Here is a 17,122-nt window from a genome sequence, read left to right as displayed (position 1 = left end):
ATCATTCTTGTTCATTTAAGTGATCATAAGTCCAAGTTCATAGCACATCCATATGCACCTTGTAAGACCATCTTATGCCAATCAGAGGGTCTTCTAGAATTCACAACCCAGAGCTTATCAAAGTCACTCCATTATAGCTTCCTTGTACGTAAAAGACACACTGACTCTCCAGACTTCATCCTCCTCTGTGGCGGTTGCTGTTCCCTCCACCCTCTTTTGGGACTTCCCTGCAAGTCTGCTGTGTCTTCTTTCAATGCCAGAAGAATCTTTATTCCAAAGCCCTTCCAAGGTTATTGTTCTACGCTGAAATCCAAATGGGTATCATCCTTGCAAATTCCTCCTCAAATGATTTTTATTTGATGAGGAAACTGTAACCTACTTCTATTTAGACCTCTGAACTACCCACTTCATCCCAATGAGGGTGTACTTCCTCCATGCTGCTCTACTTTGTTTTTCCATAGCAACAAGCACTGTTAAAACACCGTGAAACTTCAGTGCACATATTTTATTCATTATCTGTGTCCTAGCTGTTCAAATTCTCCAAGTGCAGGGGATTCCCGTGTGCTTTTAGCCAACTAAACTATCTCAACTACCTAAGGCACTTATCGGGTAGCACAATAAATACATTTGAGTGAAAGAATGGCTTTGCACACACTATTGTGAGGAAGACTCGCATTCAGTTACTCCCCCCTTTCAAATAAATGAATGGAAAGTTAAAGAACATAAAGAAGTAATTAAAGGTTATGCTGCTTAGACTGGCATAATCGTGCTTCCAGTCACTAGAGCTAATTCCCACTCTGCCACACCGTGTCTATTAGTTTGTCAGCTTTTCACAGGCAAGTCTGTAGGGCATTTTCTTAGTGAAGGATACAGGTGAGCCCAGCCCACAGCTGACAGTGGACCAATGCCACTCCTGGGCAGGTGGTCCCGCACTGTGTAAGACAGCAAGCTGAGCGAGGCATGGGAAGCAAGCAAGGTTTCCGCATGGCACCCGTTTCGGTTCCTGCTTCCTGGTTCTTGTCTTGAGCCCCTTCCCTGGCTTGCCTCAGTGATGAGCTACAATATAAGTTGCTTATAGTCATGGGATTTTCTCACAACAATTGAAACTCTAAGACGTGCACCAGTGTTTGCCTACAGCGAGTGTGGGAAGGAATGCCAGTGCGGCACTGCAGAAGAAAGAGCAGAAACAAACCCACAAGCCAAGCTAAGCAGTTTGGATACTTCCCAGTGCAGGAGCTCTAAGTCAAATGGTGACATAATTAGGCGTACATCTTTGAAATAAAATTCAAACAGCTGCCAACGAGAGCAGTGAAAACCAGCAATTTGTCAGCAGAGAAAAGCACCACACTTAATGGGGTTTAAGGCAGCTCCAAGAGTCCCACTGCTAAAAAATGATTTATTTCCTTTCTGCTCCTCAGTAGATGGCTCATTCATCCCCTCTTAGAAAAAGTCTGACACAGCATGAATAGTTGTGAAAGGACACTTTATTCATATGCACTAGACCATGATAAACTATAAACAAGTGAAAATGATTTGCCATTTGGGTGTGGTCACAGCTTTCATCAGTATTTGGAAGCACCGGGTGTAAAGTCTCCCGAGGGACGCTGTCCCCTTAAAGAACAGTTTGTACCACCTGACACATTGAAGTGTTCTCTGACGTGTTATTAAAGCACTGGCTCAGTGTTCTTCAGTCAGTAGCACCTCATGAGGTCATTGCAGCTCAAAATATTCCTCATTGTCAAGTAAAATAAGTTCATAGCCCACAACTTAAATTCAGTCAGCTGGTTGGCTGCCCCGCTCCCCCAAGATACAAACTTATAATCACATAGTCTTGGTGAATTAGTAAGAAAGAATAACTAGTCAAGTGAAATAGGTGAGGGTACAGAAATTATAAATAACATATATATTAATAGAAATTCATTTTCATCACATAAAAGTTGCTATTATAAATATTTCTTTGGCCTATTAGTCTAAAAATATGTTCTTCATATAAATAATTTTAAATATTAATAAATAGGTTTAGATTTAAAATTCAAATAGTACTGGCAGGGTTGTTTTTGTTTAGACGGTCTCCCGCCCCAAAACAGCACCGGCTCCTTTTCCTCTTCCTTTGCTTAGATTTTGGTGACAGATGGCCCATCACTGTGACAAGTTCATTGATAGCTTTGCGCTGGTTCTGTGGGTCATTTACCTAATGGGAAAAAAAATGTAATTAATTCCAAGCATACAGACCATTGGGATATTCTCTTTTAACATCATGGTCAAAAAAACCGAAACATTCCTTTTAAGAAAAGTAATTCTGCATGGCAATATAGTCCTCTCCTTTGTAGTATTCACTTCTGCATCAGCTAAGACCACAGGGGTCACTGAATTTCCAGGTTGTACAAGAGGGAATGGGTGGGTTACATCACATAACTACCTTTAACTTAACTGCTACAGGAATCTCAAAATGGAGAATTAAAAATACTCCTGGGAGGAACGGGATGGTAAAGGGTGGAGTGAGTGTACAGTAAGGCTGAAGTTGATCCAAGCACTTAGTCTCCCAGAACCTGCTTTGTTGTGAAGAGACTGGGCAAGATGAACTTTTACCTACAAGGTCTACCGCTTTCTGATTTTATTAGTCCCTTCTATTCTTACCAAAAAATAATCCCTGTGGGTCAAGGCTCCCCTTGGTATAGCAGAATGTTTTGGACATCTATCAAGAAGCCCGGAGGCCCAGGTGCATGAAGGAGAAAGCCCATGCCTTTAAGAGCCACCACCATCCCACACCTCTCAGCCCCCACAAAAGATTCTGATACAAGGCAAAGTTTGCGAACCACCAACACAGGCTGAGTACTCTGGAAAAACACAAGTCTAAAATAAATGTCAAGTATCATTTTAAATTTCTCCCAAGTCAGATCAGTGGCATCATTTCTAGAGTGGACTTAAAAATAAACACAAATCACGTTCAGATTAGTAACAGTCAATTTGCTGACATAGAGAGCATTTACAATTTGGAGGTGCTCAGTATTTTCTGTTCTCTTCTTTCTACACATTAATTTAATTATGCAGACTTCTCCATCCTAAACAGGAGAGCCACTTGGGCAATTTTGTGCTTAATAAAATGAAGACCATTTACTGTTATCTGATTGGTTCATTTTTCTAATACTGGAAATACTCTGACTTCCTGGCTACATTTCCAAGAAGGATTCAGAGATTTATAAGACAAAGGACTAGTTAGTAAAGTGTGTGTGTGTGTGTGTGTGTGTGTGTGTGTGTGTGTGTGTTCCTAAAATGTGTTGACAATGCAACAGAAGAGGACAAGAGTTCAGAGCTTGCCCCAGATCACCAAGATGAAGCACAAAACCCAGGACTTCCAGAAAGATGAGACCAAGGCCTTAGAGGGTAACAAGTTTCTACCAACTGTGCACTGTGAAGACAAATTTACTTCCCACTTTTCAAAATATTGACAACTACCCAAGAGACTTAGCCACATCTGAACAGCAAGTCAGAGGTGAAAGTGAGACCAAAACAATTAATTACTTTATCCATCTCTAGTTGATGGACTAAGATGTGCTGCCATCTTCCAACTGAGAGAGAGTATGAGTCAAGTTACAGGCAGCCTCTGGTAGCCTGAAAGCTGGGCGCAAATAATGACAAGACACCTGTCCCTTTCCTTCGAGCCCATTTGTTGTCAAAGCCTAAGGGTCTTTGGAATGCCTTTGCCTTCTAGAAAAAAAAATGAGATTTGCCTTTATGCTTTCAAGTTATCTTTCAGATGCTGAAAGCCATAAGTTAAAGGTGTAGGATGGTTTCACTATATTAATCACGTAATAGCTGAAAGTTATTTAACAAGCCTTTCATAGATGTACAAAGCAATCAAGCCTTTTTCTTAAGATATATGAAGCAATTCTGTCAAAAGATGTCTACCATTGCTTCCCCCTAAGAACTCAGCAGACCACAAAGTATGAGAGGCTAACGTAACTAGCAGTAGGATGTCCAGATGTCACCTCAGAAGCTGTATACTTTCTCTTCTCTTGTCCTCATTTTCTACCTGTGACACTCTGGAGGTTTTGTTTTGTTTTGTTTTGTGCAAAAGAGATAAAACTTCAGTAGTGATCCCAGCTGCTTCCTATCAAGATGGGGAAACTGCCCCCAGCCAGGCATGTGAGTCATCTGAGGCCACAGCTCCTTGTGGCCTGGTTGGGGGGAGAAGAACACAAAGTCTTCTCGCTCCCTCCCACTGCTCTTTCCACTAGCACACAACTTCCCATGCTAAGCGAGAGTTTCCATCACATACCCAGGGGGACCATAAGAGCGCAGCTCAATGTTCCCTCAATGCCTCTTCCTCCTCCTCATAACATTTACCCATCACATGAGCAATAGTGTGAGTAATGTCCCTGTTTTTCCAAAGTTGACAAAGTCCCTCACAATAGGCTTGCAGTGAGGAAACATCTCAGACAGGGGTACACCTAGCATTATCAACTGTTCGGTAGCCAGTTTCTACTGTCTGATAATCCAATGCAAAAGGTGCAATAATAAAATAACTTTCAAAGCTGCCTCACCTCAATCTTAGCGATCCTCATGAATCCATTGTATTTCTCCTCGCTGTTGTTAAAGAAGTTAGCGATGAGGTCTGCCCTGATGGTATCTATGCTTCTCTGGATGGCCTTGTGGCCTTTCAAGGCTTCAAAGAGTTTGAAGTAGAAAGAGATAATCTGGATATCAATTGTTTTTGTGTCACCATCCTGCGGAAGTAAGAGCACAAAGAGAGAGAGGATGGTGGGAACCAGTCCATTAGAAACAGCAGGGTCGGGGGAGGGAAGGGGAGAAAGGAATACTCAACTGACCTGTTGCCAGTTCCTCAAGATGTGCAAAAGAAGGTCCCCTCCATTACTGACGGAAATGCTACTCGCGTTCTGAGGGAAAGAGGCAAGATTGATTTGTAATGATTTCTCCAACTGCCCTAAAAATATCTATCATGTTTCATCGAATTCACTGCTGACAATAGTCACTGATTTCCTCCTCAGCCCTTCCATTTACTTCTAATGAGCATCCTCAAAAGACTGCATGGTAGATTTAGCCAAAGACTACTGCGTTCTTTTAGTTTTAGTGTTTACTAGCCTAATCTTGGAATTCCAAGGCCACAAATAAACTCAGCAAAGCTGATGAGATCTCAAGTACTCCAAATAACTGTAGTGAGCTAAAGAAAGTTACCCTCAAATTAAGAAAGGGAGAAAAAAAAATCATCAAGATAATTCTGCTGTGCACACTGCCCCCTTCTGGTCCAGGCTTCTGTAGCCTTGAGTCTGTGCTCTTAATCACTGCTTTAAAAGACTGCTCCCAACACATGTGTGAGACAGCCTGATTTGCATTGTGAGGTCAAAACTGACTGTGAATGCTTGAGCATTATTATAATAGCTACATGTATAATTGTACACATTTGAGACAAATTATAAAATTTTAAGAATAAAAAAAATTGTTTTCATTAAGTATTAAATTTTTTTTAATCACAAAGGAAAACACTGTAGAATTCTAAGAAACATAACTCCCATAAAACTTCACCAAGTGGCTGATAATTCACTTGTAGTAGAATTTCCAAATCATTCTCAGGAGTAAAAACACCTGCAAGGGGTACTTCTTAAGCAGACTCATCAAGAACTTTGCATTCTATTACTTTAAGTAAGGAGTTGTTTCCCTGAGTGTTTTAATGGCAATATTCATCTCTCACTATCAGTTTCACACTAGTTTGAAGAATGAGAAATGAATAGCCAACCATTAAGATAAGAATGGTTCATATCTTGACTAACGATAAGAAATCACAGCATGATCAGTATGTTTCTACCATCTTTGGAGAGATTTGTAAATACCTTCAGTCTCTATAGCAAATTGAACTGAGGGTTAAATAAGATCATTATGTCAATAAACACCTTGCCAGCAAATAGCAACATAGCGCCCTGTCTTCTCAGAATGACTGTGGACCAGAGACGGCAACCTAGCGTTGACTGTGGCAAGTCAACACCAGACATTTTCAACCACAAGCATTATTAAAAGGTCATACTTACAAAATATTCCTTTAGATTTGTTGTTTCTTCAATGACCGTGCCCTGGCAGTAGCAGCCATAAATAGCCATGAGGCAGAACTGCAAAGCCAAGATGCAATGCTTAGCGTTCATTGTCTCAGAGCTGGGCCAACGCAGTGGAAGTCCGGAGCGCTCGATTTAAGTTGAAGAGTCCAAAAGACTGATGTGCCTTCTCTAGTAGCTGACGGGAGCTATACCCTGCACCTCCCCTTCTGACAGTATTTATACCTAATCGAAGGCTCCTCGGGATTACGTATTTTCACAAGTTTTTTTTTTAAAGATGAGATGGTGACAGATAGGTGGGGAAGCTGAGTTACTTTGCATTATAACTATGGTTTTGCGGCATGTCCGTGTTGTAGAGTTTCCTTTCGACTCCTTGACGATGAGACAGACCCACTGTGCCCACCTGTGCCATTCTTGTGGGATTCTCTGAAAGCACTTTTACTTCACACCATTTGGGGGGAAATTGCTTTCATGTCTCCTCTTTTTTGCCCTTGTAATGTGAATTCCTCATCCACAGAGCACAGCACATTGAACATTTGTTTGTGGTTGGGAACAACTGAAAAAGGAAATTCTTGGGCCTCTCCTCCCCCTGCAATGGGGAAGCCTCTGTAAAATTTTCTTGCAAATGGCCTGAAAGCAAGGAAAACATACAATTAGAAAACCAGTGTGGCTAGGAAGGCCTTCATCAGAAGAGAGTAGTAAAATACCTACAAATTACTCAAGGTCAAACTGGCCAGAAGGAAGAAAAAAGCAGACCACATAGGTGAAATAAAATTGTCTAGCTTCTCCATCAATAGAAGTAAAAATGCAAGAGTAACTCATTATATATTGTATTTCAACCAACATATCTGAGTCAGTACTTCAATGGGCATCAAGGTACGTGATGGAGAAGACCAATTCTTCTGCTACTAAATCTTATATGCATAGCAGAAATCAATTTAGGGCTAAGCCATATTCCTAATACTCATACCAACAAGTGGCTGAGCCTACCCCCACTGGATACTCCAGCACTAAAAACACACTTGTCCCAAATAATCATTAATAATTGAGAATTATTTCCTCATCAAGTGCAAACAATAAAACACCTTTTCCTTCTTTGCTAATCTATCTATGAGATTCGGCGCTTCAGGATGACGCAGGAGGCCCTCTGCTCTTTGGGTCTTAACCACTCATATTTCTGCCTTCCCTGTACACATTGACCTAGAGTGGTAATAGCTGCAGGCTTGAATATTTTGTATTCTAGCTTTGGGATCTTGAGTGAGCATCTTTGTAGGCTTGATTTTTTTTTTAACTTACTTTGTTTGGGGTTCCTTGCGTCTCTTTATCCCTTCCCCACCTCACTCCCTTCCAACACCCCAACACCAGGTAGGAGAGAAAGAAAAATAACTGAGAGACGGGGTGTAGTTCTCTTCAGCTATTTCCTGCTCCTTAGGCTCCTTGGCTTCCTACATGCCTCTAACCCTTCAAATCCCTGACCTCAGGTAGGAGAAAAAGCAAGTTAGTAGGGAAAGGAGATGTAGACCTCTTCAGACCTAGGTCCTTGGGCAACTCGACTCTTCGTCATCAGGATATCCAGCAATCCAGAAATCCAGAAATCCAACATAAAGACCACCAGCAGCAGCAGCAGCAGCCTCCTAGAAGTGTTCTCTGGAGCATTCTCTCTCTTTCTGGGCTCCTATCTATACCTTCTCATAGTCCGCACAAGGATGTTTTTCAGCTGGCAAAAACCAGCCCACTCCCCACCCGCCACATTGAACAGGCAGTTTTCATCTGACAAGGATCGTGTGCCTGATGCTGTTATCAGCTCTCAAAGATCACAATGCCTCTCCCAAAGATATATTTCCACATCCTACACTTTGGATTACAACAAAAACATATCCATGTAACATAACCAAAGATTCCATTACATGTCCCCCTTTTGTTAAGAAAAACGGCTTTTCCTCTAACATTAATAAACTAAATACAATAAGAATAATTAAGGGAATTATAAAACTAGAACTTTATACCACATATTTTTAAATGGGCTACTCTCTACAACACATTTAACAATCGTTAAACAAAATAACCTCAAATTTCTATCAAGGTACAATAATCCTTGCAAATGTAAAATATTTGAAACTAATAGATTCTACCTTTCATTCTATACCCCTGCCCTCTCTCCTTTTCGTCCTTTTCCAATCACTAGATAAGAAAGACAAATACGAGGGAGAAAGATACAGATTCCTGATTCTAATCTTCATTTTGCTTCCTTCTTGACCATAACCAATAACATCTTATAACCAACCCCCCCCAAGATGACAGCAAACGTTCATAACTCATCGACGACCAAAATCATCACCCCACCTCTTGGAAATGGGGGAGTTGTGTTCTTAAAATTACTTCTTTCTAAAAAAAAAAAAAATTACTTCTTTCTGTCTGTACCCTATGAAAATTGGGACATTGACCAATTCCTGGTAAAGCTACCTGTAGCTTTTTCTGCCCAGTTTCTGTGGGGTTAATAATTTGGGCTAACCTCTTTGAAGGTGATCTGCATGCAAATTCTTGAGGAAACAGTAACTGAGGCTATCTGTGAGTCTAAATCACTTGGAATACTTGCTTTGTCTTTATTGTCACCTAGTCTTTTACTCTGAAAATAAACAAACATTTAAAGGTAATAGTATAGGTGGGTTTTTTTTTAATTAATGTATGTGTGTGCATGAGCACGTGCACATGCGTGCAAGGTGCACAAATCAGCTAAAAATAATTTTCTGCTCTATGTTAGAGTAGGTGAAAGGCATCTATCTGTTTGGAGTGTAATATAAATCTCCATCTGTGATAGATGAAAGAAATGAATGTCATGAGGACCAAGTAACCAATAAGATTCACTTGCTATGCGAAGACGTTCATTTCTCAGCTAATAGATCTTTCTTGGTCAGATGTGATCTTCATAAGTTTTGTTGGTAGCCATATTTTTTTCATTACCTGTAGGCACATAAACGTATCTACATCTCAAAACTATTATAAGTTTCCATTCTAATGTCAATGCATCCTTATAGTATATTGGTTGGTCTGTTTCCTCAGTTTTTTCTATAATCCAATGTCTCTCAGCTGCTATTGTTCCTTTTTTACTAACATTAAGAAAATCTAGAGTTAACAAAGCATTGTTTAGTCTGTCCCTGTGGGTCTTTAATCTCTTTTTTTTTTCTTAATAAGCATCTCTTTTAAAGTATGATTAGCTCTTTCTACAACTGCTTGACCTATAGGATTGTATGGTATAGCAGGAATGTGCTTTATTTTATAATATGCAAAGAATTGCTTCATCCTACTGGATCCATATGCAGGAGCATTGTCAGTCTTAATTTGTTCAGGTATCCTCGTTATTGCCATTATTTTCAATAAGTATGTAATTACACAATCAACCTTCTCAGAACTTAAATCAGTTGCCCTGATTTGAAACCCTGAATAGATGTCTAAGGTGTGGTGTACCTACCTTTGTTTTCAAATTCTGCAAAATGAAATGTATCTGTCTCCCAGATTTCATTTCTTTTGGTGCCCCTAGGGTTACTACCAGCCAGTAACAGAGTTTGGTTATACAAAGAACACATAGAACATTGGGGTGTTTTTTTTTTCTTTGCCTTGTTGCCAAGTGATAGAAATTATTTTTTTAATCTTTACTGTTAACATGGTGTTTTTCATGAAATTTTGGGGCTTCTAACACGTGTCCTATTGATTTATTTTCTCGTTTTCTTGTATAAGTGGACCTAGCAAACCTGTATGAGACTGAATTATGAGTGATATAAAATGGGTAGTTTCTACTTCTGATGACCTATTGTAATTGCAAAAACAACGATGTTAATTCTGAGTCATCAGAAATAAACTCAACAGTTTCTGTGTGCAAAACAAATCTTTCTGCATATTGAGAGTCAGTGGTTACATTGAGAGATTCAGAAACTCTAATAATATGATAAGAATTGCATACAATTCTGATTTTTGAACTGAGGTATATGGACTTTTGACCAGCTTTTAATTACCTGGGTTAATTTACCTGACTTAGAACCTGCCGTTCCCATTCCGTACTGTCTGCATCAGTATAGAACGGTGCATCAGAACGTTGGTGTCTCAGGAACTGGCATTCTCTTTACAATACATGGAAGAATCCAGTTAAGTCTTTTTATAAACTGCATACGTCTGTTTTTCTGATCTTTGTTATTAATATCTCCCAGGTAGTTACCACAAGCTCTTTGCCAATCCAGTCTTCATTAATTACCCACAGTGACATAAGCTCAGCTCCAGTGAGAGGCACTACAATTTTGGCTGGTTCTGTTCCTGTCATAGCCTTTGTTATGGTTGCTGTTGTTGTCTTCCTAAAGCTGCGGACTTACATTTTCAGTGTCTGCACTGATCAGCCTGCTTTGAGGGTTGTCTGTTTGTTTGCTTGTTTGTTTGCTTGGGTTGTGGGTTTCATTTGTTTGTTTGTATTTACTTGTTTATACCGTATTCTGCCTGCATGTGAGCCAGCAGGCCAGAAGAGACCACCAGATTTAATTATGGATGGTTATGAGCCACCATGTGGCTGCTGGGAATTGAACTCAGGACCTTTGGAAGAACAATCAGTGCTCTTAACCTCTGAGCCATATCTCCAGGCCCCAATTGATACAGTCTTATTCTACCTTTTCTAATTAATTCATAAATCTTTTCTATGTATGTCTTCAAAGTGTTACTTGCTTTATGTGCTAAGAAAATCCATTCCATAATACTACCTTCCCTTTGCAATAATGAGCTCAGTAGGAGAATAAGTGGAAGGCAAAACGACCAAAATACAATCAAGTTTAGGAGCAATTCCATCCACATATGTATCTTGCAGACTTTGTTCTACCAGAATTAAATCTTTTTAATTTTAACAGCTTCAGCTGTTAAACATCTTGGACTGTTTAAATCTAAATCTCCTTCTAATGCTTGAAACAAATTACTTAACTCATAAGTACTTAATCCAATTGTAGGCCTCGGCCAGTTTATCTATTATTAATTTTTGAGAATCATTAAGGGCTTGTAACTGGTCTCTATGAATCTGTACCTTTTGTGGTCAAATTTTTTGTTGACTTATTTTGTAACCCAAATAGGTAATTGAATCTCCTCTTCGTATTTTTCTGGAGCAATCTGTAACCCCTAGCATGGCAGAATTCTTCGTGTCTCCTTAAACATTTTCTCTCAAGTATCTGCTTCAGAATCAGGCAATGAAATATTATCCATGTAGTGATAAATGATAGACTGAGGAAATCACCTACAAGTTATTTCTAACAATTGACACACAAAATATTGACGTAAAGTTGGACTATTTAACATCCCCTGTGGGAGTACCTTTCAATGGTTTCACTTTATTGGACTACTGTTGCTCAGAGTAGGTACTGAAAAAGCAAATTTTCCTTCATCCTGCTCATGCAAGAGTATTGTGAAAAAGCAATCTTTTATGGGCCGTGATCTAGGTAACAAAGAAGATAAAGGAAGCCCAGGCTGCAAAGGGCCCGTTAGTTGAAATATTCTATTTGCTGCTCTTAAGTGCATTATCATCCTCCATTTTCCTGATTTCCTTTTTATAACGAATGCAGGGGAATTCCATGAGCCTTTTATATTTTGGGCCTCCATCTGATCTTATATCAGTTGTTCAAGAGCCTGCCATTTTTCTTTTGTTACGGGCCACTGCTCTTGCCATGCGGATCTGTTTGATATCCGTTTCGGGGCTGTTGGTACTTCAGCAGTGGCCTCTCTTATAAATTTGGAAACTCAATCCCTGTGGTGCCCTGTGTTGGGACAACGGGCACGGCTTGTGGTTGTTCTTGATTACACACGTCAATACCTTCCCCCGGAGCATCTACCATTTCACCCCTAATTTCATCGTGCACTGTCTCTGGGATGGCAAGAACATTAATTTGAGTACCACATTGTTGTAAAAAGATCTCTTCCCCATAAATGTGCGCGCACATCAGCCACATAGGGTCTCAACTTCCGTGTTCGTCCTTCTGGTCCCACACATTTAATCCATCAGACATTTCATTTTATTACAGATAATTTACCAATTCCTATAAGCTGTGTATGAACCTTCTGAAGTGGCCAGTCTGGATTCCAAGAGTTTTGAGAAAGGATACTGACATCATCTCCTGTGTCCACCAAACCTTCTATTTCAACACAATTCATTCATACTATTAATGCGGGCCTCTGCTGTTAGCCACTGATTGCCAGAATATGTGTTTTCCAGTACTCCCAAATGTCCCTGTTCTTTCTACTGGAGCAGTTTTGCCCTTGATGTAAGGAAACAGTGACAACTGAGCAATTCTATGCCCTGCATTCGTGTGTACCATCTCTTCTTTCACATATGCCATGATTTTAATTTCATCCTTGCGATCCATATCTATAATACCTGGATGCACAATAAGTCCTTAAGTAGTTAATCCACTTCTTCCCAAGATAATAATTACTACTGTCCCTGAAGGTAAAGGACCGTAAACATCAGTAGTTAACCTGTAACATTCAACTTTTGGGGATAATGTAAGAGGTGTATCTGTGGCCAGATCCAAAGCTGCACTGTCTTCACTAGCATTCATAAGCTCAATAATACTTAATTTTTATTTTCCTGCCCTCTTGCTACCTCCTGACTGACCAAAGGTAGATGACTCATATTGTTTGCTGCGAGGCCTCCAGCTGACAGATCCCAGCTTTCATCTCCTCCTATCAAGAGGTTACGTAGTATGTCTTCCTTGGATCTATGATCCCTAGACCAATGTTTGTCCTTTCCACAGCTGCTACAATACCCTGGAAGCCTTTGTGTTCCATTGCAGCTAGAACCTGCTTGTTCTCTTCTACGAATACCGCTTTCTCCAGAGCCAATGCATCTGCTATTTTGAGCTCTGAAGCTACTAGCCTCATTATTTCTTTAGAAATGGCCAAATTCACCACAGTTAAAGCACCACATATATTAAGCTCTGTAGCTATGGCTTGTCCTGTGATGTTGCCATGATGCTCCTGAGAGCCAACAGCATTTGTGTCTCTTATCCACTCATCTATTGGGGCTAGTTGGGCTTTTAATGGTCTAATTACTCTTTTACATGCCATATTTGCATTCTCAAATGGCAAGGTATGTAAAAGTAACTTGTATTCTCTTGGCTCAGTTGTTGCCTGGGAGGCCTACTACCTCCTTCTGCTGGCCTGGGCCTAGTCCTGGAAGCTTCTAGCCTCTGTACAATCTAACCTAGGCCTAGAATGTTTTCAGTCTCTGAGACTTACTGCTTAATGAGCTCACCCTTACTTATTCTTTCTAAGCTCTGGACTGGCTAGTTCAACTCAGCTGTTCTGTCTCAAAGTCTTCTCTCAGCTGGCCTACTTAATCTTTTCTCTTAATCTTAATCTTAATCAATTCCAGGCCTTTTCTCTTAACCTGGAATTGCTGTCCTTGGTTTCAAACTAACTCAGAATTCTGATCTAATCATCTGGCTTCTCATGTTCTGGCTTCTTCCATCTTCACCTGAGTTCTCTCTGTCTCTGTCTCTGTGTCTCTGTCTCTGTGTCTCTGTCTCTGTCTCTGTCTCTGTCTCTCTCTCTCTGTGTCTCTGTCTCTGTCTCTGTCTCTGTCTCTCTCTCTCTCTCTCTCTCTCTCTCTCTCTCTCTCTCTCTCTCTCTCTCTCTCTCTCTCTCCACCCACATTCATTTAAATGTTTATCTAAGACTGTCTCTGCAGCTGGGAATGTTACCAAGTTGGTAGAGTGCCTGCATGACAACCTTGGCTTACAACAGGCATGAAATGCAGGTGGAAGTGGAGATAAGATTATCAGGAGTTAAGTCCCCTTCTCCTGACGGAGACTTTAAGTCCAGTCTAGGAATCATCAGAACCTGTCTCCGCAAAAGAAAATCTAGCAGGGCAGTGGTGACGTACACCTTTAATCCCAGCACCAGGGAGGCAGAGGCAGGTGGATCTCTCAAGGCCTGGTCATGGTGTCCCTCATGGGAAGTGAATCATCCACTCTTCGGTTTTCACTGAAGGGCACAGGAGTCTCTGATTTAGAATACTGTCACTCTAATAGCACATCCTTTTCTGACCTTTTCCTGTCTTGTCAGTTTCACAAAGAAACCTCTCTCCACGCTGCCTGTAAAACACCTTCTGTTATACATGCAAACTAGAGGTTTCACGCCTTCCTAGTTCGGCCAACACTGAGCCTGCACAATCATTCACCACCACGGCATCCTTCAAAGCCCTCTGCAAAGCCACCGGGAGCCAAGGTATTGAGCGTATTACTCAAGCAAAGGGACTGCAAACTTTCTTTTTTCTTTTCAGTTCAGAATTTCTTTCTGAAAACTGGCAATGGATGTGTCAGCAAGATTTCAACGGCGTCTCCTACGACCCCACTCTAAGGAGAGTCAGAAGTCTGTAAGACAAAAACTACATCCTGGTTGTCCTTTTCCTCTGCATCAGCAGTCACTACTCGTTATCTCCGGCAGACTTTCATGCCGATTTCTTCCACTCAGTATGAGTAAGTGTTGGATCCATGCCCCCCCCCACCACCACCACCCCACGTTATTTCAACTCCTGGAACTCCTGACATCATGCGGGCTGAGCCCGCGGAAGCGTGACGAGAGAATGGAAGTCCACGCGGAGTCAGATTTTCCCCACAACTTGACTCATCAATCCCATAGGTTAGAGCACTTTCTGAAGCACCTTTTTGCTTTTCAAGAGCATCCGGACAATTTTGAGGGATGTTGCAGGGAGTGGTGAAGATGTATGTATGCTAAATTAAAGAGACCAGTTTACAGCATTTTCAATTTTACGACAGACGAGATTGTGTATTGGTAATCTAGAAATTCATAGTCCTGACCTAAAGGGCATATCTTTTTCTTAAGAAATTTTAAAGCACTCACTGGGCCCTTGACATAGAGTTACTAAGGAAAGCTGGAAAGTCGTGTTGCAAAATGCTGGTTTACATCCTGATTTCAAGCAATTAGTATTTCTTTATCGAGCATTTACTACGTACTTTTCCCCATAGCGTTAAGGGTTGCAGAGAGGTTGCAGAGAAGTGAGAAAAGCTGGCTGGAGGATTACCTATAGTAAATGTCTTGGCTCTCATTACAGGGTAGGAAGCCATATTATTTTCTTTCATCCTTATTTTCCCATGGTTATTTATAAAGGTAAGCAGGCTCACATTTCTTTTTTTCCTTTTACTTGAACTACATTTATTTATTTATTGTGTAGGGTGTGAGTTAGAGTGTGTGAGTGAGTATATATGTGTATGAAAGAGTGTGTGTGTGTGTGTGTGTGTGTGTGTGTGTGTGTGTGTGTGTGTGCACCCGCCTTTATTGACTAGGGCAGTGGTTCTCAACCTTCTTAACACTACCACCCTTTAATACATTTCCTCAGGTTGTCATGACCCCCTCAACCATAAAATTATTTCACTGCTACTTCAAACTGTAGTTTTGTTACTGTTATGAATCGTAACGTAAATGTGTTTTCTAACGGTCTTGTGAATACCCTTGTAAAAGGGTAGTTTGACCCCCCCCCAAGGGGTCACAACCCACAAGTTGAGAACCGCTGTACTAGGCCTTCTTGACAGCTCAGAGATCATCTGGAGCCAGAGTAAAAAACTTGGGTCTACGCTGAAAAGATGGCACAGCAGTTAGTTAGGATCACTTGGCTCTGAGTTCAAGTCCCAGCACCTATGTAGCAAGGTCGGTGTGGTCCAGTGCATGCATGCTACCTAAGCATCGATGGGGCAGAAACAAGAGGGCCAGCTTTACTTGCTGGCTGCCAGCCTCGCCAGAAAACCACCAGCTGCTCCCAGCACAGAGGGACTATGCTTCAAAGTAACCAGGCAGAGTGACACCCTCTTCTGGCCTCCACATATGTGTAGGCACACATTTGTACATACATGAGCACACACCATAACACATATTCTCACCCATATGTGCACACACACGTATGTCGGGGCATGTGCGTGTAAATTCCATACTCTTACTCATGTTTAATACCTCACTTCGGGGACTCAGAAAAGTCACTTCAGTCACAGTTATGGTTTATTGCACAGTTAAAATACAAACCAAAATCAGCAGAGGGGAAAAAGCACGGGGCAGACTCTAGAACCTCCCATGAACAAAGCTTCCAGTCGTCCTCAGCCAGAAACATCAGTGGTAGCTTTTCCTGGTCTCGATGCATAACTGTAGGCACTACTGGCACACCTGTCAGAGGAGCTTGCCCAAAGAATCCTCGATGTTGAGCTTTTATTCGGCCTGACCACATAGATGAGGCTGGCTGCCTGGCTGACCAAGCTTAGCCTCTACTGCTTCCATAGGTTAGTCTGACGCTTTGCAATGCAAGTCCTTCCTGGTAGTGCAAACTGTGTCAAGGCACCCAGAGAAACAAAGAAGTGCCCAGGGCTAGTATTGACACCTCTGGCTGAAGGCACACTTCTCTTTGGCCAAAATTAAACTTTCAGTGCATAAGTCTGTTTCATTTCACATTTTCCCTTTTTATATGGTTTACTGTAAAATGTATAGAGGCTTTCTTTTTTTTTTTTTTTTTTTTTGTTACTTGATTACTTCATTCTTAATGAATAGGAAGATATTGATAAAATATGGAGTTCATATGGTTCTTACAGGATTCCCCCCCAAATACAAGTACATCTTTCCTTATGATTAGACAAATATCTTAGCAATAATTAAAGTCATTAGGGGAAAAGCCAGATTACAGCAATGTTTCATTTTAACGCAGGTAGTAGTTTATTAAATGAATTCCGAATTTGCTGAACTTTCAGCTCTGCTATGGGTATACTGTGACACTGCAAAGACCTTCCTTCCTGTACCAAACAATAGACTGGAGAAAGTGGCTACAAGTTGGGTGTGACTTTCAATTGGGATGAACGTTACTTCTCACAGAGCAAATGTCCTGAGCTCTGAAGTTCAGATGGATACACTGTAATAATGCGCAAAAACCCCTAGAAACTGAGCAACGCTTACATGTTTATTAGAACTTTCATTGATTTTTTATACTGGTGTTACTATAAAGTTTAAGTAGTGCTGCACGGCGTAAGCTCAGGTTAGTT

The 17,122-nt window shown here is 40.9% G+C and overlaps 1 protein-coding gene across 1 annotated transcript; it reads right to left on the bottom strand.

The window, feature by feature from the left end:
* Positions 1–1,478: 1,478 nt before the first annotated feature.
* Positions 1,479–6,234, bottom strand: IFNG (interferon gamma). Its single transcript, XM_084759261.1, has 4 exons — positions 6,045–6,234; positions 4,830–4,898; positions 4,545–4,727; positions 1,479–2,191 (listed from the first exon to the last, which is right to left on the bottom strand). Exons 1-4 carry the CDS (start codon positions 6,153–6,155, stop codon positions 2,033–2,035), a joined length of 522 nt encoding a protein of 173 aa, XP_084615387.1. The 5' UTR covers positions 6,156–6,234; the 3' UTR covers positions 1,479–2,032.
* Between the last annotated feature and the right edge of the window lie 10,888 nt (positions 6,235–17,122).

Source organism: Acomys minous (genome assembly GCF_964271855.1).
Source record: "Acomys minous genome assembly, chromosome: 15".
NCBI lineage: Eukaryota > Metazoa > Chordata > Mammalia > Rodentia > Muridae > Acomys > Acomys minous.
Note: the sequence above shows the minus strand (reverse complement) of the source record. Positions and strands in the feature narration are given on the sequence as shown.